General features: G+C 27.5%; 1 protein-coding gene across 5 annotated transcripts in view; it reads right to left on the bottom strand.

Moving 5' to 3' along the window:
- The window catches only part of LOC132931033 (four and a half LIM domains protein 2), an 89,197-nt gene that overhangs the window by 40,313 nt on the left and 22,334 nt on the right, over positions 1 to 26,550 (bottom strand). The window contains exon 1 of one of the 5 annotated variants that reach the window (XM_060997219.1): positions 6,481 to 6,589. The exons of 3 other annotated variants lie outside the window; for them this stretch is intronic. In XM_060997219.1, coding sequence (XP_060853202.1) covers positions 6,481 to 6,574 — 94 coding nt within the window. In that variant the 5' untranslated portion in view covers positions 6,575 to 6,589. Of the gene's footprint in view, positions 1 to 4,676; positions 4,922 to 6,480; positions 6,590 to 26,550 lie in introns of those variants that run through there. One more of the 5 variants, XM_060997221.1, reaches the window with a different exon arrangement.

Here is a 26,550-nt window from a genome sequence, read left to right as displayed (position 1 = left end):
GTGTCGGCAACACAATGTATCGAGATAATACTCGACAAACGTATATATAGGCATATCGTTATTATTTGGGATGAACAATACAAATTATGCGTTTCCGAACGTTTTCAGACGAACTTTTATAAAATAAAAAAAACAATAAATTTTCCTAAAGAAGGAATTACTTAAGAAAGCACATTTTACGAGCGTACTGACTTCTCGGTTTCTATTTTACAAAATTCAAAATTAACTTAAAAATGAAATATTATAATTTTATACTGTCATGTTGTACTGGACTAAATTCAATACACGCCTAAATGACAAAGTACAACTACAATTGGTGTTAAAAACCAAGCTATACATACAATATATCAATGGTTAATTGCCGCATTTATGTGTCATAAATTTAAAAAATACACATTTATGCATTTTTTAGGAACCACATTTGACATTATATATGAATTGGTACAACACTAAATATTCTAAGTTCAGTGGATAATTATTTAAAAAAAATTGTATATAATATGCCTAATTCAAAATTCGGACGAGTATTTTTCAGTTATTAAAATGTTTATACTAAAGGATTACCTTTAATAGTCTTTAAAAATGGTTTTACAAAAATATAAAATAGATTTAATGTCAGACATAGATAGAATCATAAAAATTACTAAAATTTTCAAATTACCATAGTGTCCATAGCCACCATATCCATTATCGTGGACCTATTATTTTTATTACACAAAGTTAAATAACTAAAAAACCTCTTGTTTGAGTTTAGATTTTGTCAGAATAAATATCAGCTACATAATATATTGTTAAAAGAGGGGGCATGATATTTGAAAAACAAAGTTAATATCTCCACATGACACTCCTAAGTATATTTTAAAATCAGATTTTAAGTAACTGCGCTATTGGAGAAGAAAAAGGGAGTGATCATGCTTGACAAATCACACTGTTTACCTATACGGTAGTGAGACAAAAACATGTCTAATATTATTCATTATTATATTATTGTACTTGTACACTGAAAATGACAAATAATTGCAAACCAGTTAGCGTATCGTCGTGCCGTCGCTGTGAAGACGATAATTATTGTGGAAACGCAACAAAAAGACACAACGATAAAACGATTTCCTGTTATTATACACATAGAATATAAGAGAATAAACAAAATAACATTTGTCTGTTGTACGGGAAATTGTCGAAAAAGCGTAGACCGTCTTTCAATGCAGTCAGACAGTTTCCGCCGCGGAGTTTCGAAAAAAAAATCGACGGCTCTTTTGCGAGACACGATCTCATGATATTATTATTGTTTTATGAATGCGTCGTCGCCGACACGATTAGGATATACTTGTATAATCATGACTATACGGTGCGGTGACGATGATGATAATAATATTATTAAACGGAGGTGGCGACGTCACTGTACAGACAAATTTATCGTTATTGCATTCGGCGGCGGCAGACTCATCTCAGATTGTTAATTGATTGCTTGTCGCAAATCATCAAAACACGACATTAAATTATCGCGTGTGTATGTATGTGTGTGTGTACTGTGTATCATATACTCTAAACAGTCTAAACACTTGTCCGATTTGATGTAGTTGCGCCCGCACTCGTACGAAATGATAAACGACGAATATTAATAACCGAATCATCGCTACTGTAAAACACGATGCACTAGACTTCTCGAGCAAAAGGCGGCGACTTGAGTGTTTAGTTTTTTTTTTTTATGATAGGTATGTCCAATAATTTATTCGTTATTTTCACCACTACCATCGTTTGTAAAAATAGTAACACAATTCTTATTTAGATTGCTTACGTGTTCTTGTGTAAAAATAAAAAATTAATGAAATATTCGACCAGAATCATTTTTAATATGCATATAAATACTATTACATGCATTTTTTTTTACTCATTTTATACGATTTCAAAACTTATCGGATTATCCCAATTTTTTTTCGGTTGAAAAAATTCATTTTTAATCATGTTTTACGATGACATTAGTTGTAAGTACATTGTTATTCGAATAATTTCCATTTACTATACAGACATATTGACAAATATAATATTGACCGGTTGTATATACATGTTACAGTTTAGACTTTAGAAACCAATAAATACTCATTGTAATCTTTCGTAAATACAAATAATATATAATAATAGTATATGTGACACCCACCCATGATTATAATATGCTTATCGTTAAAACAATAATATACACATTGCACTCGATAATAACTTGTATAGTTGTTTATAACAGCTAGAATATCAAGGGGAATAAAAATAATTTCGACTTAAGTATTTTTTGACCTTAAATTTTTGACCTTAAATTGGTACATCAAACACAACTTATACGTATACACTTCGAGGTACTAAAAAAATTCGCGTTTTGAAGTTTTTTGAATTATTGATACTTGAGTTATCGCGACTCGACTGTTTACTATTTATAAGTATATAATTAATACACAGGCGTACGCTATATTAGAACAAATATTTATTTTTTTTTAATGTAGGTAATCATCAAATACTCAAAAACGATTCAGTGATATAACAGCGATATAAGAGTAATAATAGTGCACGATTTAATTTATGTTTATGAAAATATTCAGTCGGGACATTTTGTAATAATTATCATACTACACATCAGCATTTAGCCTACACCGCGTCAAAACCTAGTTTTATAATGCCAAACGTCATTGATTAAACATTAAACAGGTGGGTGGTGCTAAATGCTAAAGTGTATGGTTATGGTATAATACTCTAATAAAGTTTCGACGAAAATAAAGCTATTAAGAGAACATGTGTTGATTTACGTTCAGTAGAACACATATTTATTTTCAGAACTTATTAGCTTATGAGTTATGAGTATGTCAAATATTAAGTTTGAAAATTATCATAACTCGCTTAAAAATCAAAATATTGTAAAAAGAAATAACGTACAAATACTAATAATATTCTTATCTTTGAGTTTGATAATAGGTCAATTCACTTTAATATTATTAATATTAAAGATAATTACACAAAGTTGGAATACAAATTTGCTATATTTTATACAATTGTTAAATAGTCTATAAGCAGCTAAAATGTCTCGACTTTCTCGAGATTGTGTAGGCAATATATTAGTATGAAATCCAAGACATACATAGTATTAAAAAAACAAAATAAAGTATATAATATCGTTTATATGTATAAGGAGTAATATACGTTATTATTTATTAGGTATTCAAATAGTAATGTATTCTAATAAAGTCTTATAGTTACAATGTAAAATGGGTATCTTTTAAACATTGCAGTGGTTTTGTTCTAGTTTCGAGTAAAGCTATCACATGTTTTTTTTTTTTTAATGATGAAATGACGAGTAAAACTGGAATTATTCGATTTACGCGACTTATTATTACCACGGGGGAGCGAAAATGTGAAATGAATTCGCCTTTTATATATATACAATATTATTATATACGATCGTAACGATATACAGAAACATGGTGCCGGTTGGAAAATACCTACTCAATATTCGGAAAAAAACATGAAAATCCTTTCTCGAGCCACAACTGTGTACAAAAAAAACAAGCGTGTAATCCGGTCAAGGTCCGAATCTGCGTTTATTTACCCTGGCAAATTATTATTTTTATTTTATCAAAATTAAATGAATATATAACTACATCGTATTGTCGCTAATAATGTTATTATTGCTTTAATACAACGACACATCATGACGTGTATCACGCAGTCGAATAATAGAAGTAATAATAATTATTATTATTATAATTATAATCATAACGACCACCGGAGTACACGGCCTGCAGTGTCAGACATATAATATAAATGAGTAAATGGGCTCCTGCAGAGTAAAAATATAAGTCCACCGGTCGTGGCAACATATTGAAAACGTTATTATTTTCTACGATTTAGAGGAGATCCATGACAATGTATAAAGTAAAAAAAAAAATTAAAAATTTCGAAATATCGTCGGCGCTCGACGTATACAGGCAATACAGCAGTTTATCGAGTTATCACGTCGCGACCGGTGGAGTTGCAACACACTCACTATATGCGCGCGACTCAATAGAACGGTTTTTAGTGTTTTCAGTTTTTCACGGCAAAAAAAAAACTCGACCAATCGACTGAATAATAAGACGTATAACAATAATCGTAATGCGATTGAACGCCACACATCACGCGCCCGCGCTCCGCACGCTAATCGAAAACTGTCGCAAGTGGCCGCCAAATAAGATTTGAACAACACAGTACGACATACGTTATTGGTACTATACACTTTTACTGTAATAATTATATTGTATAGGACGTATACATACAGGCAATATTATATCATTTACATATATATATATATATAAATATAACACGGCGACGGCGGAATTTATTGGCCCGCGGGCCGCACAAAATGTTATATTATGGTAGTGGATCTACTTTTTTTCTATATTTAAGAATATAACACAAATATACACATCAGATCTATAAAAAAATTAAATGGTTATTCGTTTGAAAAAAAGCAAGTATGACAAAATTAAAATTATTAAAGACATTTGCTTACTCAACAATGATATTATTGTCAAACAACTGTGTCTAGTAGGGTAAGGTAAATTGAACAATTTTTTTGTTTTTTAAATTGATGAAATGATAAAACTCGACCACGATTAAAATGATATTACTAATTAGTAATTACTATACGCGCGTACTCTCGAAATCACGGTCGTCGATTCTCCTGCTTCAGTCGTATCTATATTGACACCGTTAAACAATGGTCACACACTATACGAAAAACAACGAATTATATCAAACGATTGCGTTTACATTACATTATGTTATAAAAAAAAAAATAAAAAAATATCTACAGAATAAACTGGTACAGAAATGTTATTATTGTGGCAAATGGAAAAATCAAGAGGTTTTCACGCGTACACATACTGCAGTCGTCCGCAATTGACTGCTCAGCATAGCCATCACGAGACGTCTCCGACACACACGCGCAACGCTTATTGTCGTCACACTGAACATCGTTCGTTTATCATTTACGATAATAGTAATAATAATGGTAAAACTGTGTACACATCATACACACACACACACACACACACACACACACACACACACACACACACACACACACACACACACACTACGCGCGGATGATAACGTTTCGTCTTCGGGTGTCTATCTCTCTCACACACTCTTTCACTGTACTTCCCTCTCTATCTCAACGAGACACTTAATAGTACATTAATGGTACTTAATAACTGTAGTATATTAATATTATATTATTATACCCGTCACTAGCGATTAGGTAAATAAATTATAATACACCACCTCTAGGCACTAACGTCGTTATCGCGTTTCTTTAATATTATTATATCACAGTACAAAATATTATTAATGATAGAAATTAATCACATAGGTATTGTATTTCCGTTAAATATCGGGAAATTCTCAAAACTAAATTTAAAATCAAAATCCATTAAATGACTCACTACATATTAATAACTTATACAAAGTGTACCGTGAGGATTTATTCATTGTGATATTTCCTGAAATAATGGAGACTTGGAGACATCAGTTAGGTTTTAATTTAATTTAATGTTTTGGTAAAAAAGTTTAAAAAAAAAATTAATTATTTTCAAAAAAATTGAAGATAGCCATTTTGTAGTTTATTCATCTGAAAATTTTGACGTTTCAACATTTTATTTTTATTAGCATCGTAATTTTTAATATTTTTTTTAATTTTGAGAAGATTTTTGTATTATTTTACGAGGACACTGGTACTTAATTTAGATTAAATAATTTACAATTTTTCTCGAAACTAGAAAAAGTATTAATATATCATGAGATTAATGAACATAAAACTACGTTGTAGAAACGTTAATAGACTACAAAATGACTATTTTCAATATTTTTTTTAAACAATTATTTTTTTAAACTTTTATACCAAAACATTAACTAAAATTAAAATATGTATACTTTTAATCATATGAACTTTAAAAACTACTATCAAAAACCAATACACAAAATTACAAACATTCTCCGCATTTCTTTACACCTGGGTGTAAGGTAAGACCAGTCGCTAAAATAAAGTAAACGAGTCATACATCTCTAAAACCATTATATTCTCTCAGTTAAAATGTCTTCTAGCACACTTCATAGAAATCCCATACATATAATAGCTGTATACAATATTTAATTAAAAAAATTGTTATTGTGTTACCTTATAATTCATAAGTAATTATTCATTAATATGTAACGTTGGAGTACTTATCACTGGATCAACATTGGATGGTCTTTTCATGCCCACACGCCAAATGATATTATACATATTATAATTAAGTAATAAAGTTGTCACTTGCAATTGTAATTATTTGTGTACAAATATGCTATTTTACTCATCACACTACCGGGTTAAAATTTACAGATAAATAAATAATCAAAAATAAAAATATTAGTAGAAATGTTTACGGAATCTACAACGTGATTCATAATATTATAGCATACCTATACAAACAGTCTGTAAATAATTATTACACACATTTTTAATAGACGATTGCTTGAACTGAACCACAGTAATGACTACTACAATAAACGACATGTCGCGGTAGTTTGCGATAAAGTTGTTGTCGACGATAGGTTATTCTATAACAGATAAATATATAATATAAAAATACTATAATAGATCGAACATAAGGAATATATTTTAATACTGCCCTTTAGAAATTATTTTTAATTTAGTTCTAGGAAACAAATCAAAATCCATATGTACACTGCTTAGTGCTTACGGTAGATTGCTGTCCACTGCCCGAATGACCACGAAAACAAGAGCGCTTTTCCTCGAAAAGTTCGCAGTCAAACGCTTCCCCGTTCAATAGATTAGGTTATGACGTTATATTAATATATTTTACATAATATTGATATAATATATCAATTTTATATTATAATCTCGTAAATTTAAATTTTAAAACAATTCTATACTACGTTCATATTAAAATTATCATATTCTGTTATAGAAGACGCTAACCTGCAGTATTTGTTGTCTCCGTCTTTCAAGTGGGTAACATTGAAAATCCACCCTCAGCAGTTCACGTTTAGCTTCATTAGCTTTCATAGTAAAGTGATTTGACCTATTATTATAAAAGTTGTTTTGGTAAGAATTTTATCTGTGTTTGTATGTTGGTTTTCTACGATAGTTCTATTTTTAAACAAGTTATGATTATTTAACTGCGCCATTTTATTTGCGCTAGTCAATGAAAAATTGAATTATTGCAAAAAACCAACATACGAACACAGATGAAGTTCTTAAAATTTATTTTCACAATAGGTCAATTTATTCTTATATTAAAGCTAACGAAGTTAAACGTGAATTGCTGAGCATAGATTTACCATGTTACGCTATTGTAAGGCGGAGACAATGAATTCGGGTGTAGAGTCCTCCTAAGTCCCGATCGACTAATCGGGGCACTCGGCACAATATCAAGATTTTCAACAATCATTATTGTATTTTTGTAATTATCTTATGATATTTCGTATACAAATATACTCCACAGGCCATAGCATTATTATTTCTCGTTAACTTGTCATTACATTATTTACGATTTCCATATTGTATAGATGATGACGTATAATGTATTATGATTGTATAGTTTGTTTACTATTATTCTTAAGTACTATATTAATAATTACTTTTTTGTTGATTTTATTTAAATGTTATCATTTAAAAATCCGAGTAATATATCACTTGCTACTATATATATAAAATACACAAAAGACATTTCCAAGCCATTTAAATACAGATATGAATAATGAATATACTAGGTATATAAATATTAAATAATAATCTAATATCTATGTAACCGTAATGGCGCATGAGGTAAAAACTAAAGGGTGTGGTCAATTCTCGTAGTTTGTAAACACATAAATAAATATAATATTAAGATCGTCGTATCCGTATATCGTGTGTCAAATCAGATAATTGATTATCGATTTGTAGAAAAAAAGTAGGTGTTCAAACGAAAATGTGCGAATGTGTGTGACGTGCGAAACGTATAATATTATGTTAAGCAGACACATCGATAAGTATCACTATATACAGAGTGATTTACCTAACATACTCGCCCTTATTTTTTCCTTTAATAATTAATTCGTTTAAATTCTGATTTTTGAGATTTTTTTTAATTACTTAAGCTTACTTAACTAAGTCTACTTAAGAAGTGACCTGGAGATACAACATACAAATTTCTGTTTTTCAAACAAGAACCTAGGTTCCTAACCTAATCTAACTGTTTATTATTTTGCGTCAAAATGTTCAGAAAAGGTATTAGCTAAATAATTTAAAGTAGAGAATATTACTTTTCGTAATAAAACAAAAGTAATATCCCCACAGAATACTCTTCAAGTAAGACAAAAAAATTTCAAGAATTTAAAAAATTCCAAAAATTGGATTTTGAATAGCTGCATTATTGAAGAAATAAAGGAATGAGCATTATGTTTGGTGAATCATCCTGTATAAGTGTCATGTATATCTTATACTTCTAGCAATCACTCATATGTACAACATACATCGGTTTGAGGAGGATATAGGAATATTAATTTAGTAGATTAGATTTTCTGAATATTTAATAGTTTCAACTTTTCTTTAGTAATAATATTATCTGATATATTAATAAAATGAAAAATTTTACAGAACGTTCGATGCAAAAACGTATTGACAGGATGTTTAGAAAAGTACTTTCCGACAACTTATGTAAATATTACTACAAATCACCTTGACTAACTTCCTATTCGCTTAACCACAAGTATAGTTGTATGATCAGTATGAGCTTATTTACCACACAAAACGTGACGCAATGACGTGATTAATAAATTAGTACATTACCGATATAGTATTATAATGCCACCCATACTTAAAAAAAAAATAAATCAATACAATCAAGGCACCAATAAATTATTATCTTAATGAATAATGGAATTGTAATGTAGATAATTAGTGTCTTTGTCCATTAAAAGTGATGAAATCGTTAAAATATTTACTACTGATAAAACGGGTAGGTATACAACGTTTACAAAAAGCCCTGTGTATAATATATAATATAAACATGATTGTATAAAATATTTTAATCTCAGTGAGGAATTTGGAAGTATATTATTTTATTTTTCAAATATCTTCATTTCAAAAAACCTAAAATCTAAATGCACGACGTAAACTATATATAATAGTTACAATATTTCAATATTTGATTGACTACAGGCTATATAATTTTACTCACGACAGTTGTAGTCGTGGCCTTTTTATATCATATTATGAGAAATGGTATATATGAAACCCATAAAATAATATAGATAAATAATATACAATACATAACTGAATGACATTTTTTTTTTTGTGCGAGGATGGCTAATATGATAAAAAATAAAACGAACTGTTTTGTTTACGTCATGTTTAATGAAAATAAAGTGCGATGAATTCAAAAAATCCGCCCTCCACCCATACATAATATGAATATCATAACGACTGCACCCATGGCTTTCAACATATTAGAAAAATAAATGTTTACACTTTTTTTAAATATAAGTGTATACGACATACTAGATTAAAAAGTATTACGATAATACAATTTCTACACGAATAACGGTTGACGCGAACAAACTTGCATATAATAATGCACGTATTAAAAAATAATATATAAGTAGGCGACAACAATTTATATAAACAATAAAATGTTTAATTAAATTAACAATATAGTATAATATAAAATCACCTAGGTTTACTTAATTATCTATACATGTTGTAATATATAAGTAAGCAAATAGTAATTTTACCAATGAAAGGATAGTTTGAGTTTAGATATTAATATATTATTAGTTAACGCGTTTACTGTGATCGGATATTATTGTGACACAATGGTGTTTATAAACATATATAATAATTATATTAAAAATCAAAAAGATAAAGTTAGAAAAAATGCGTCTGAACTCATCTTCCGGATGAGTAATTGGCGAAATGTTTTATTGGTTGGTTTGCGGTTCACACGAATTTATTGAAATTAAAACGGTGTTTTATTTTGTTTTTTTACGCAACAGCAGTATAATATTTATATAGAAAGCGAGAAACGACTGACTAAAGACTACGTAGTGAGTTATGCGGTTATTTATCACTACCTATCGCCAATAACTAGCCGCCTTGATCCCCAAATGGCATACCGAACTAATGGAATTGTTTGCTATCGTCGTGTACTCTACTACTCTGACACCGCCTTTAATATCGTTATAGGCTAAAGTAGTAAAAAAAAATAAATAAAAAATATTAAAACAAATAATAATAGTAAAAATAAAAATGGCTCCATTCGTAGTACTTATAGTATAGTTAGTAACATAGGTAGGTACTACACACTATTTATACGGCTTATACTTGTGGAAAAATTATATCTACACTATAGTATTATAAATTTACATCTTTAATATATACTTTCCCTTTCTAAACTAGTAAGAGTAAAGATTTATTATTTTGTTAAAACCATTAAATTTCCTACACTAAAAAATGTACATGTTCATGTAATTGTAAAAAATGTAGGTATATATGGTTCTTTAAAAGCATTTGTAAATTTAATTAATTTAAAAAAAATGTAATTCATAAAAATAGCGCAATCACCCATAGTTGAAGTCAACAATAAGCCTTTGATATCTCTAGGGTCTTTAGTCATTGCAATAAGACCTCCCTTAATATTGTTTTGATTATGAAAATAGTATTATATTAATTATATAAAATAAAACCAGCACAACCAGTAGTTTTAAAATACTTTTATGAACAAATTTATGTTTACCTAATTACCTACACTTAATTATATAGATGACTCACTTGGATTTCATAAAAATTGTGTTGTGGTATTGATTTTTTAGTCGATAATATGATGATAATATTGAGCATCAAGTATTTCTGTCCAAAATAGATCGAGCAAGAATCAAAAAACTTTATAGAATATAAACTTATTTCAAACTAAATCGACAATATAAAATATAAAAATATGTTTTTGGATGCATCAAGTACAGCAATAATGTATAGGAAATGTTCAAAGTAATCTTTTCAGTGCGAATACGAATAAAAATAGAATAGATAATAATCATTTAATAATCATTGGTGTTAAATACAATTTCGTAAAGACTGTGAAAGTAAGCATATTTAGTAGTTTATTTATTTTTTATGTTTTGAGTATAATGATTACAGTAGCATTTTTATTTATTTTTTAATTCAAGAAAGTAGAACATATTATATTTTAATGAACTTACACGATAGGTACTAGGTGCACAAAAAAAAAATATATATAATATAATGTGAAATATCAACTCGACAGAAAGTATATAATATGGTGTAGCTGAATAGGTAAATATTTTTTTAACAATAATATACTTATTTCTACCTATACTAATGTCGAAACTCATCTATAGTTATAATTCATCTAGTACAAACAACTTACAGAATTTATATTATTGCGTCCATCATGGTTGCGAATTGAGAAAACTGCATTTTTAATTTGGCTAAAATCGAATTAGCGTGAGTATTAATTTGTTTATAAAGTATAATCTTAACGGGACTTGACGGTTTAAAAATAAATTCACGGAGAGTAAAAGAATATGTTAGCATCATTTTTCTAAGATTTACTTAAACTTAAGAATAGTTTTCTGACTCGTGTTTTTAAACTTATATTAGAACACCTATACGGATATACACTCAACACTGTATGTAATGCATGTATACACTATACATAGATTGCGATGTATATACATAAGCAACTGTAAATATATGTCGGAATATATTATTAAAATGTATATGTAAAAAAAGTCTCGTGCCAATTTTAAATTAAACATAAATCACAACAACATACAAAGATGCGTTTTAATTAAATCGTTTATACTAAGGTTACATATGATCATATTATATTATAATGCTTACGTTTAATAGGAATTAGTGTTCAGAGAGAGTTTTTGATCTATAAAATGTTTATAAAACGAAAAGATTGATGAGGTTTTAGCGACGAACTATATAATGTATGTTATTATGTGTTTTCGACCCGCGAAACACATTTAGTAGCGAGTTAATCATCTCAAGAGCATTCCACGCGTTGTCAAGAATTATAAGAACAAATCATTGGTCAACATAAAACATATAATACTGGATTATCCACTTTTAAGAACTTTCCACAAAGATTTTCAACTGACCTTTATTTTTTATTGAGACAAATTTTAATATTATAAACACCTACCAAAGTATTACCTACTGTATAATATGTGTGTTTAATGTTTAAACAAAATGAATAATTTTTAATCATTATAATACTAATGATATATTAATTATAAAAATAGTATTATTACATACTCAGTTAATTACATATTTTGTCAGTTATTTGTGTTACACTCTTTGACATTATGTGATTATAATATACTATTATAATGTTTATTGTTGTTATATATCTTGTTATTTAAATCAAACGACAAAAACAAATCTACCAACTACCCGAATTGCCTACGAGTATAATATTATGTACAAAATTAAAATGTTAATCATGACAAGTCATTTTTTTCGATAAAATGAGATACCATATTCCTCTACTGTTTATTATCAAAAATAAATTAATTACTCTCGACCATTTTCCTCCATTATCAAAATAAGAAATTATCACTCTATTATTAATTTAAAAAGATAACTATCATTTATTAGACTAGAGTATTATTAAATATTATTGTTATGCATAGCTTAACATAAAATCTAAAATTAATTAAAATTAAAAATTATTACGATAAAATATTATTTTTTATAATTTAAAAAATAAAATTATACAAATTACTGGCAATTTTTTAATTACCGATTAATTATTAATATTCAAAGTAATATAAACCCTGATACCTATGAATACAAATTAATTAACTGGCGTCATGTCTAACAAATTAAATAAATAATTTAAATATTTAAAAAGTTAATAAGTATGTTATTATCTCAACATTTAGAACAAAATAGACATAATTCTAGTTGAAAAAAATATGTGGAAAAAAACAGAAAATATTTTTTATTTTTTGAAGGGAAATTAAAAAGTGGAAGAAAATGTTACCTTATTTTTGAAGGAATATAATCTCGTTATCATAATTATTATATCTTAATAAATGCAATCACAATATTATTATAATGGGCGACGCATTAGTTATATTTTATATGTATTCTTTTAATTATAAATCACCTAGATATACCTCCAATAAGTATAATAAATAAATGCATTTAATACAGAATAATAATATTACCATATTAATCATATTATTCGAAAACCTAACAATAAATACAATTTTAGTGGTCTTGTGCCGACTGTAAGTGTAGTACATACCGACCGCCAATTTGACTCAATTTTTTTTACACGAACGAGATTTTGTCGTCACCTTCTGTGGTTTATAGCGTCCTATGCACATGTATATATAATGTGCACGTAGGTGTACAATTATACTTGGGGGGTAAGGTTTACGAATAAATGTATCACTGTAAAAGTTGAGAAAAGTCGCGACTGTTGTCGGGCATCAAATGCGCGGACGGCTTTTATACCCCGTCACGTGGGAGCAGCAGAGTGCGGAGCGCCCTGTCAAAACCACCGGAGGCGCTTTGCAAAACGTTTTGAAAACAAATATTTCCCCATCCTGCACCGGAGTGAAAACTAATGCATTTCCTTTTTACAGTCAATCTATCATTTATTGTAATAATGGCGCAATATAACTGAGATCCATAAAAAAAAAAAATAATAATAATAATAATAATACGGCGTAATATACTCTGCAACACCTCGACCCTTTCTTTTTGAAAAATCGATCATTTAATCTGAATGTCATTTTTTTCATTTTATTGAATTCGTGTCATGTTTCTCAATATTTTTCATATTTTTTTCCCACGGTTCGATAATAATAAGATAGATATTAACAACAACAAGTCGTTTATGTCACAATAAGATTTAAAATATGTATATATTCCTTGTATGACGCACTTGAAATAATTTTCAATTGCATTCATTGTAATTATATATCAAAATGCACGTTAAGACATTGAATTAAAAAATCTTAACATTATAATTTTTATTAGCGAGTATAATTTTAACATTTTAGTTTTTATTTTTTTGAGAAATTAGTCATCAACAATATCGCAACAATTACACAACTATTAGTATAAAATGTATAAACATAATAATATATTATATATTAGCATGGAAGTTTAAAAATATAATTCTCAATTTTTAAATAAAAATGATAAAATCGTGTTATCTAATATACATCAATAGTAGTAGTAGATATAAGTCAATAGATAACAGTAGGTAAAAACCTACTGTTATTTTAATATAAAATATGATTATTGTCTGAAAATTGTGACTGTAATAAAATAAATAATAATATAATTTTTATATCGTTTTTTATTTATTCTGAAATGTATTATAGGTTCAATGACGCTAAATTAAAATTCTACTGAACAGTTTATAAGTTAATCATTTCAAATCTATATATATAATTATAAATATTATCTATTGGTTACTGTAATGTTACAAAATCAATTTTAATTTTAAATACTATAATAATATACTTAGTAAAATATAATAATTACCTACCTTTATGGTTAATTATAAATTGGTTAATGTATAATGCATATTATTTATGTTAATACGTGCCTATCAGTATACACATTTAAATATATTAAAACTAAGTTATTATATTTCAAGAGCTTTCTCACTAATTAAAGTTAAGTTTTTGAATTACTATTATACAACGAAAGTTATAGTAACTATAATAATTATAGTTGAACTATGAACTAATAATACAATTTAATTATATCCAAAAAAATCTCGCTGTATCTTAAATTTAAAATTAATTTCAAGCATCGTTTTAAAGTAGATAATTGAAAATAATTATACTTTAATTTATGTTCTCAATAACTACTTAAAAAATTTATTTATAATAAAATATAGTTATGTTTACCTAACCTCAATACGATATACAATAAAATATTTTTTAAATTTTTCGTTGCCATTTATTTATTTTTTTATCTTTAAACTATTTATTATTTCACTTTCCAATAACTTATAAAAAAGTCGAAAATTTACGAATAACATTTTAAAATATTAATCAATAAAATATTGTATACATTCAGTTTTAACGATTGTTAAATTATGTATAACTTTTACTGTGTGTTGAAAGCCAAATATTAAATATCTATTTGGGTAAAAGAACGACATTTTTATTACCCAAGTGTTAATGTTAACATGTTTTTTTTTTTAATAACACCTATTAAACATTTCTAATGTACTATCGTAAATAATATTTTCAAAAATGATATATTTGTGGTTGCATAATTTTAAAACATCAAAAGCAAAAATGTATAATCTGGGGTGGACATTAAACCACGATCTACCAGGAATTATTAAACGAGCAATTTCAAAAGGAACTTAAAATCATAAAATTAAAAATAGTTATTATGAAATCAAAAATTCAACAAGTGAATCAAACAAGTGGTCAGAAAAAGTCATAAAACTATAAAACTATAAAAGTTTATTGTATCTGAATAAAATTGGCCTGCACTCGTCACATCTAGATCTTCATTTCCTACACCAAACCCTTCTAAATCGAAGAACGACGATACGCGTCAGCAGATAATAAATTGTTATATTGATAAGACATGTACATCGACACTATAGTATTTTTAATAATCTGTTTAATATATATGTAAGACAATGTATATGGTTGTAAGGTTTATAAACTCAAGCATTATACTCAGCAGATTTTGACTGAAATTTCACAGATTATTAAATACCAGGAAAGTTTAGTCTTTTAGAGGGTAGATTAAACCATGTCCGATTAATGGTGCTAAAAACATTTTTTTATGTTAAAACCTATACAGCCATATCGGTAAAACTATATACACGACCAATGCCAAGTAATATAGCTATTTGGTACGCCATGGGTTTACAATTTAGCTTAATTACGGACTACGATAAAAAATAATCTAAATCTGCACACTAAAACTTTTAACTAATTTTAGCAAGTAGCCGAATCATATTTAGCATTTATCAGTTTATGATGAATGGCAATAATATTTACCTACGTAACTCAAAAACGAACTTCATCAAAATAATAATTATTCACAACTAACATTATGCTATATGTATGACCTTAATACAACATCATATTTGATTATTTTTTTTTTTTTGATAGACAGAATTTAATCAATTCAATTTACCAGTAATAATACTATAAAGATAATATATATAAGATTTACAATGAATTGACACATAAATTTCTCCTTCATACTTAAATATCTACAAAATTTATAATAATATAATAAATATGTATATATATATATAGTATAGATATTAGGTATACAAAATCGTTGGTAGTTGACACTTAAAACGATTTTGTTGAATAAGTGAAAGTAATTGAAATTGAAAATTTTTTACCATAATGATATTTTGTCACAATAAGTGACATATATTTTATAAGTTTTAAATGTTAGATTCGTATGTTCTACATTATGAAAATGTGTACAATTTTTTTTTTTAATGTTTATTGTTTCTTATTATCGTATTATTATGAAATTTACGAAAATAATTTAATATTATCCACAAACCGTATGTTAAAAATATTTACTATTTGTAATCAGTTTCCATAAGTAAAATCTTATAAACGCAATAATTACCTACACAATTTGTATACAAATACCTTATACGGTCAATCTTAATGTTAAATGCTTCAATATGCAGTGTTTCTTAAAATGACTTCAAACACGCCCACAAATGTGTTGTTTCAGTATTAAAACTGTACAGAAACAATATGCCAAATTTGAGTTCAGGAATATCCATTTGATAATTCGAATTAATTTTAATATTATAATAAATTAGGTTTTTATCAAAATTGAAGTTTAAAATATCATCTAAAAGGAATTTGGTATGCTATTTAATTAATACCTATTTAATTATTATAGTGATTTATAGGTATAATTATGTAAAACTATAAAATTTAAAAATCTTTACAACTTGCTTTGGAGTTAAAACATTAATAAAAGCCTTCCTACTAGCTTTAGTTAATATTAAGACGTCTAAATTGTACATAAGGATTTCTTTATATTTAACACATGAAAAACAAAACAAAACACATGAATTGGATTCTGCTGAACAAAAATTCGCTGCTATGAGTTTGTAAGACGAAGATAATATACATACGGCTATAATGCTTTTTTTAAAAGTTCTTACTGGCGGATTACAAACAGAACATCATCATTGTATAATATAAATATAATATAATAGGTACCTTGGTAATATATCGTCATCAAAATTTGAAAATTCTTTAATATTAGAAATTAATTACAGTCATAATATGATATCTCATATGTCTCATACTTTGTATACAATATTTTGAGCTTTATAATATTACATATTATAATAGTACCTACATAATTACGCTTAACATGAAAATATTATTTTGGAAAACGAAAATTGTATATGACGATATAAAAAAAATAACCGTACGACAGCGCAACATAGAAAAAATAATTATAAATCATACATAATATAATATCTAATGTTTTCTCACAAAAAGCACGGTCAACTGCGCGTGACTGAAATAAATAATAATAGCGAAAAGCTTCGGGCGTGTGTTGCTGCAGGTCTCCGGCGGAAAAGAAAGACATGAGGCATTTACGCGCAAATATATATTATTTTTATAAATATATATGTGTACAGAATATTCCATATATAAGTCACATGCAATTAGGCGGGAATGATAAAATTATATAGACGGAGAGAGAACAGACGGCAGAGTAAGTGAAATAAAGTGAGAGGGAGGAAGAGGGCGGTGATAGAGAGTGAGTGAAAGAGCGGACCGTAGGTATTAGGTGTGCGTTATTTTTTTTTCTGCTCACGAGTGCCAAATTTGTTCCGGTTTGCTCAATCCGGCCGAACGACTCGCCGCGCGATACCGAGTGCCTGCAGTATACATTATTAAAAATTGCGTGGCGCAATTTGCGTAGCATTGCGCCAGAAAAGCGGCGGAAAAACAGCCGGATCAAATTTATCACAGTTCGACGGTGCGGGACCCCGCGCGCATAAACGCACGCTTTACATGCCTGTCAGAAGCCGTTAAATCGCTCGTGGACTTGTCTGCACAACCCTTTCCCCCTTCCACGTTTTAATGATATTTATACTCGCCCGAATTTCCCCTGCCACAGGGTTTTCGTGCCCTCTAAAGAAAACAGTTTTATTATACATACATCGAGTACAATGTACATAATATTATAATACGTATACCTGAATATATATTACCTGTACTATTACCTGTCGTATGTATGTATGTATGTGTGAGTGTATGTATTTATATTATTCGTTCGAAGTCGCCTGTCTGTGTACTCGCGAGCGTTAGGTAACCTGACCTTCGGTTAAGGTCAAATTTCAAATTTTTTTATATTTTTGTTTTCACTGGACGTTCACGTTTTATGACGCCGTGTTTTTTATGTATAATATAATATTGAGTACACAACTCGTACGACACGGATATGCAAAACGGCATAATTTATCGAAATATACTTTATTTTAACACCCTTGTAACGACAACGCACTCGTGGACGGGTGTATGTGCGTGTTAGGTGATTTGTAATTGTTATATTTTACTAAAATGATAATACAAATAATAATAATATTTACTTATATCTGTTTAATCATTGTTATTATTGGTGAAATAAAATTATTATTACTATTAATATGGGTATTTGAGTGGCCCAATGGTCATAAAATATTCTTTTATGATAGCACCATTTTTAATAAGTCCTTGCAGGAGAAACAAAAACTAATAAACAGCTGAAGATTATAACTATAGAATGTATTTTCGAAATCATATTCAAATGAATGATATTATGAATGATATACCACATATTGAGAATTTGAGAAATAAAATTTTAAATTTGTTTTTTCACTTTGACAATTTATTAGTTAATACTGACAAAATATTATTCTTCAAGCAAAAATACACCTATAACATTTATTATTAAATCCCACTTATATGACTAGGCTCTGCCACCGACTTTGGTGGCACTCCGTCAGTGATCAAATATTTTAGTTTTAAAAAAAAATAAAAAAGGATATTAACCACCATTTTAATGTAAATCGAGATATTCAAAAGTCTTTTAAAGTTTTTAACTAAATTAAAAATATCATAAATATATATATTTTACAAAGATATAAGTATTATAAAATATAAATACGTTGGAGGTGCTGATTAGTAAATAACTATTCTCTGTACTTTATTATAAGTTTTTAGCATTTATATTGTGTTACTGATTACTCCAATACCTACCATCATTATTAAATACTACATGTAGTTTCGAAGGAAATCGACAAATATTTCGGAGATTTAATTTCAACACTCGCAATATTTCCGTCTCCGAACGGTTATTTTAAACAATAATAGTTCAATATATATACTGTTTTTACAGACGACCGTATGACCTATAGATACATATGTTTTATTATTACCTTAAAAATAACCGTGCACTTTTGTTATGCGTGGAAAGTTTTGGTATAAAAAAAACCACTTTTTAGTGCTTTTGTAAATTTAATAATAACATTATTATATTACATACTATAATATTACAAGGTAAACGGACCTTTATTAAAAACAAGTAGTTTGATAGAGTAAACACGTTTATGTGCGTGCATTATGTATAATGTTCTATATATGCAGCGTTATAGAAATATAAAATTATGGGTATATAAACGCTGGTGCGCAAAGGCTTGTTAAGAATTTAGAAACCGTCTATAGAAAGGTTTTAATTTCAACAGGCCGTGGCTTGTCAATTTACTAACGTGTACCTATATAACCAAAATCGATCCGAAGCGAAGGGTATTATTATAGGTATACACATAAAAATGTATATTGTGTTGATCTAAGACGTCACGCCCTATGCACGGCCGCGAGCACCCGGGCAAGCGGCTCGGTATCGAAATGACTATTTTTACAACCCTGCCAATGCAAACAACGTGACCGATTGGCGCAGTCCAATTAATTAAGTTAAAGGTCAACGGTATAGTATATGCTTTCTTTTTAACTCACCCCTAAGACCATTCTAGTTTTATGATTAATCAACGCCCGGCGAGCTCGTCAGTTCAAAGACGACGGTGATTTATCGAAACAGCACCGCGCATAATCACGATAATAACAATACATAAGCATACCTAATATAATATATATTATATACTTCACGAGACTGCGTGTAATATAAACAATATTACGGCCAATAATGTTCTATATGTATAAAAGCTGCTATACAATCATCAAACCGATAAAATGCCATAGTATTATATTAGTTTTGATTGACTGTGTAACAGATTGAATAATATTTAATTAGAAATACGCGAACACTGACTTTCTTTTTGTCTTGCATACATATACAATATTTATACCTTAGTATTACTCTTAGTCCTTTTGACATTTCGGGTTATTCAGAAAATGGCGTCGGTGATTTAATTTTTCACGTCAAAAAAGACCTTTTGCTGAAATTCCCTCCGGACTATATTATTACTGACTGCTGTTAAAATGTCAGAGTCAAAAGGTTACGCGCGTTTTTTTTTTTTTTATATTTGTTGAAGACAAATAAGCGTCGAGTTGGTCGGTTAATTAACTAATATATACCTGTTGACTGTTACTACAATGTCATCGGAATTTGTCGAAATATTATTATAATTAATTACGTAATATTGTAACAATAATTTGTAACTATTTAACTATGACCTATATTTTATAAACATATATAACAATATATTACTGGACTATATAATCCATACCCTATTCAATTTGTTATTAGCAGTGACTTTTTTTTGTAATTGTTAGTATTCTTAATTCTACAACCTTTTCAATACATTACACGGACTCGTTGTGATCACACATCGTTCTTACGATTGTTTATATAAGTAAAAGATATAGTTTAAGATAAAGTATAGTAAATTGTAGAACTTCCGCTCCAATTAATCTAAACTTCGTTGAATCAAAATAAATCTAAGTTCATATGTTAATACTACGATAATGAACGAAAAACGATCATAATTAAAATAAAAATTGATTTAAAAATCATTAAAATTAGTGATATTTTATAGATTAATTTGTAAAGTACCTAAAGCCAAATTAGGCTCTATATGATTTTTACATTTTAGAAAATATGGCTTATAATCAATAGTAATAGGATATTATTTCAAGTCCCTACCAGAAACCTGAACCAAAATATTTATTTCAGGAAATAACATAGCTATCAATTGGGACTGAAAAAAAATATATCGCCTTGAAACTTACAAACCTCCTTTATTAGAATGTAAACAACGTTAACGTTGTTTAAAAAATAACATGGTTAGTTGATAAACATTATTTTCATCTTGTAATTTACCCTTATTATTGGCAAACTATACTAATAATTAAAAAATAAATTAAAAATGTAGCGGATGTTTACAATTTAACTGTAAAAAAAATATGATTATATAAAAATAATTGAAAACATTATTAACGAAGTTTAAAGATACATAATTATATTGTGTTTCAAAAATATATAGTTATACTGATGACTTTTTTGCGTTTGTTTTAAAATTTTATTCGCGTCCAAATGGAAGAAACACGCGCATAATTTAATATAAAATATAACGAAGTAATTATTAAAAAGAAAAATAATACAATTTTATTTCACTACAATTAATTTTTAATCAAAATATACTAACTTCTAATAAATAATTTACATTTCGTTTGTAAAGTATTGTTACAAAATTATGAAAAATTTTAATATTATTATATAATATTTAAATACTACGAATACTATAGGTACGATAATTCTTTGTTCTATTATATCAAAAAATAGGTGTAATGATTATAATATTATGTAATTATATATTAGCTTATTATCATTTATGTAGAATTATTAAGGAAAAGAAACTAGGTAAATATATCTAATGTTATTAGTATTTGTAATTGTTTATAATTGACCTTTTTTATGACATCTTAGTTTGTACATTAAACTATATAGTATATATATTTAATCTAAGAAAAAAAATACAAACTATGTATAATAGTAATACTAGTAAGAAATAATTGAGTGTAGGCTTATATATATTATACTAAAATAATAACTTTTTGATGTTCAGCATACCTAAACATAATTGTTGGACTTCTTGTATAAGTTATTATGATATAATATAATATGCGTTAACGTACTATTATATACATGCATTAATCAGTCAACCGTTAAATATTTTAGGATAGAAATACAACTTACAAGCGTTTTGGTTATTGAGAAACGACACGTCATTAACATGGAACGAACAACAAATATATTATTATTATTATTATTATATGACATTTTGATTCGTGATGAAAAACACTATTACTTAAGTATGTAGGTAATTTAATTTTTACGACGACAAAAATATATTAAGTATACAATATAATAACTACTGATGTATAAATTAAGATTTATATAACACACATGTCAAAATATAGCGACAACAAAATGTTAAATAGAATAACTACATTATTATAGCATTATAAATTATAACACTTTTAAAAAATTGTTCAATTTGTGAAAGAAAAAAAATGAATAGAATTGTATAGAACTGTAATGTTTAATATTCGGCAAGAAATCAAATGAAAATTTGAATAGTTTCATTTCAGCTAGGAGTTGAATAAATTATTAATTTACTTCTGCAGTTTATGTACATTAATACTTTATACTAATGATGTATGTATTTAAGTATAAAACCATGCATAAACATTTATTTTAGTATATATAATAAGATTAAAAAAAAAATACAATTATATTTTGCATTTAATTTTTTTTTTTTTTGGTTATTTATTGAGAGTAATGCAGGTTTGTAAAATTAATTTTGTTTTTAAATATGAATCTAAATTATAATATAATATAATAGCCAATTAGCAGGAATTAACACTAATTATACATATTAAAATTGAATTTATAGAATTCCAAATAAAGAGGTTAGGTTAGTATTTATAACATTTTAAAGCATAATTAATACATTTTCACCGTTGCGATTCGATTTTATTTTCATAATTTGTTATTTGTTTAGTTAAATCATTTTCTACATTATTATACCATATTAGTTGTTTATACAGAATAATAATATACCTATCTAGTATGAAATATGTACCTACTTAGGTTACTTATCTATAGTTAATAATTATATTGTAAACTAATTTATTAATACTTATTTTTTATGTTCACGGTAGCTTAGTTGTACATGCATATATTAAATAATATAGAATAAGTTAAGTTTTCAAATAATGTTTTGCAGACATATTAAATAGATTCTTTTAAATTGTGTTTAACAAAAATGATGGGAATAGCATATACGATTTTACAAAATTCTTATAATTCTTGTCACAATAATTTGAAAGATCCTGTATGTATATAAATACTGTATGAGACATGCACTAAGCAAAAAATTAACACGTGTTATGGTAAAGCTTGATTAAGCTATATATTAAAATTGGTATAATAATATAATATATAAAATAAAATAACTGTATATCTACGAGACGTTTGAAATCGAATACATCCCAAATCGCTCTTCAAGTTTGAAATATCACATTATAAACATTATATTTATTACTAAATCGTGTACTACAGAGAAGAATCTTTGGCTATGACTTATCGTATACTTTTCAAAATAATATAAATAATATTTAATTTAATATTCCACGATATTATGGTAAACATAATATGCCTATAATATAAAAATAATATTAATACAAGAGTTTGAAAAATTGGCACGTTCAGGTCCGCCGGCCTGGCAATCGTGCTCCGTGTTATCTAGTATCCTACGCTTAATATATTTTATTCGTACGATTTTTCGCCGTTGTTCGTCACGTCAGTTCTTGGCCTTTCCGCACACCAGAACGAATAAAATTATATAGAAAGCATCAGACCGTATACACTATACACTTACATTGTTGATTTTACATGTCGATCGCAATTTGTTTTTAAAGTTTCCCTTAAAAATTATAATACGGGTGTAGCGCACTTATACATAATAAACTCACGATTATGTAACGCTGTAGATTATCATTATAATATGTCCCTGAATTGATTACCAATTTTAGTTCAACAACTATCGCTCCGGATACTCTAAATATTATTATTTGGATTATAAATAATGTATTCAATACGAGCATAATACATTAATCCGATGGATTGATTTTTGGATACCTTCCTTCAAACTCTAGTATAAATATTTACAACAGGCGCTTAACATACAGTAGGACTTAAAAAGACGTAAATATTGAAACCTAAAATATATATTATACGTGGAAATAATATATTAAAGTCAGTTAATTCTAAGTTTTTTAAATTTAAGTGATATTTTATTTATGTCAGTAATAAAGCTCATGAAACAGTAGAGCCCTTTCAATTAAGTACATAATATATCAAACTCCATTTATGCACGTGAATAAGATTTAATTCACATCTTCACTAATCATCGTCAAAAGACAAAAAGATTTTGATCATTAAAGTTCTATAATTTCAAAACAGCTCATCAATGCATTATCATCACAATCACTACTGGACAACTCAGAAAAACGGTTTAAACTAAAATGGAGCAAACTATCATAGAAAAATAGTTTATTCTTATTTATTTATTTTTTAAAACGGGAAAGACGCTTTTGAAAATTTTATCTTTGTTCTGGACAACATTCATTCAAGACAACCGTGTGACTTGCCCCTTAAGCACTTTCACCATTATATACCTATTCTAATTTTATTGTTATAATATTATACTTCTAATGTATAAACTATGAATAAACTGATATTAAACTTAGAAAAATTAAAATGTCTTTTAAAATATTGTTTTTGTACATAATTCTCGTCAATGATAAACTATGAGCGTGGATAAAGCGTATATTAAATATTTTAAAAGTAATATATTTCTATCCATTCGAATCAAAGTTACACGCATGTGTTCACGTGTGAATATACGTGTAACGTGTATTATTACTAATGGCACAAATAGAATAGATCAAAAGTAGTGACTGTTTGGTATGGAAATGTTGGCAGTTTAATTTAAAAGCAGTAATTATAATGACTTTCAAAAAACGATTGCCTACAAATAAAGTTGATTGCGCGTTCAGTTATGTATATGACGTGTGTCGTACTATGATCAAACGTGCAGAGCATTATCATTGAGGAGTGAATTTTAATTATGGACATAGAATTATAATCGGCGCCGAATCTACAACAATAACCAAAAACGAATGCGTTGGTAAAGTGTATTAAAAACCTTTTATCGGAATAATAAAGGTGTACTGACGCGTATACAATGGAATGTGAGTCTTTTTACAACATTATCGCGTGAAACAATTTTCAGCGCGGAAAAGAAAAATTTAATAAATACAATAAAAAAATTTAAATCGCGTAACAAACGATCGACTGTACGCATATATAATACAACAACAGCGGACGGCAACAAATTTCTCGCCACAATGAAAACTATACACGGATCCGCGCTTGCGTATAGAGAATATTATATCGATGCCGCACAGAATCAGATTTATAGCTGGCGAGTATGAGGAAATGCCTCCCCCACCCCATTGTTACAGTATTAGCAGTAGGCAAAATATAATAATATAGGTACCAAATAAGTCACCAATTTACTTTCTTTTTTTACAACGGTCGTTGAGAAAAATTATAAGATCGATCATATTAAATATCCATATAGTTTGAGAACCGTCAAAGTTGCATAACTATGGTGTTATATCTAAAATACATGGTGTAAAATATTTTAACAATATATTTTCAAGAATGTATACACTAAGTTAACAGTTCAGTTGGTTATTATCGATATTGTATTTTTTGATTTGCATTAATTTTTAGAGATTTTGCAAAAATGTTACTTATAACTTATAAGCAAGTTTTTAATTAATTTATCAACGATGATAATATATGATAAAAATAAATTATTGTAAGCATTGTTTACATTTAAGTAACTAACCTTATAAAATTTAGTGTTTACACCATTTAAACTCATAAAAAGTCCAGATTGTAATGTCTTTATTGACACCAAATTTACAATAATTAGATAATACGAATAAAAAAATACTGTAAAAGTATTGTTGAATTTACTGTGGTTAATATATGTTTTTCGTAGAAAAAGCTAAAATTCATAAAAACATTCGAAAAGATAATTGATAACAACAACATGCTGTGAATAAAACAAATAAAACAATTGAATAAATCAAATCAACTAAACTCCACTAAAATTGTTTTTTACATTAAACGATATACCTACATATATGATTTTTAACACTCGAAAATATAATTTTACTTCATCCATTAAAAAATACATTCATTGGATGGAGTAATGTTTAATATAACGTTGTCTGCGAACCATTTACGCAGTATTTATTTGTGTAGGAAATGGGATGCATGCACCTGAACAAATATCTTTGCACTGCAGATGAAGGTGTAGCGTCTATCTGAATCGATAAAAAAAAAAAATCATTCACGAGATCCGTGAAAAAATATCT

This window comes from Rhopalosiphum padi, chromosome 4 (genome assembly GCF_020882245.1).
Source record: "Rhopalosiphum padi isolate XX-2018 chromosome 4, ASM2088224v1, whole genome shotgun sequence".
Lineage (NCBI taxonomy): Eukaryota > Metazoa > Arthropoda > Insecta > Hemiptera > Aphididae > Rhopalosiphum > Rhopalosiphum padi.
The sequence above is the reverse complement of the archived record's forward strand: the minus strand, read 5'-3'. Positions and strand labels throughout refer to the sequence as shown.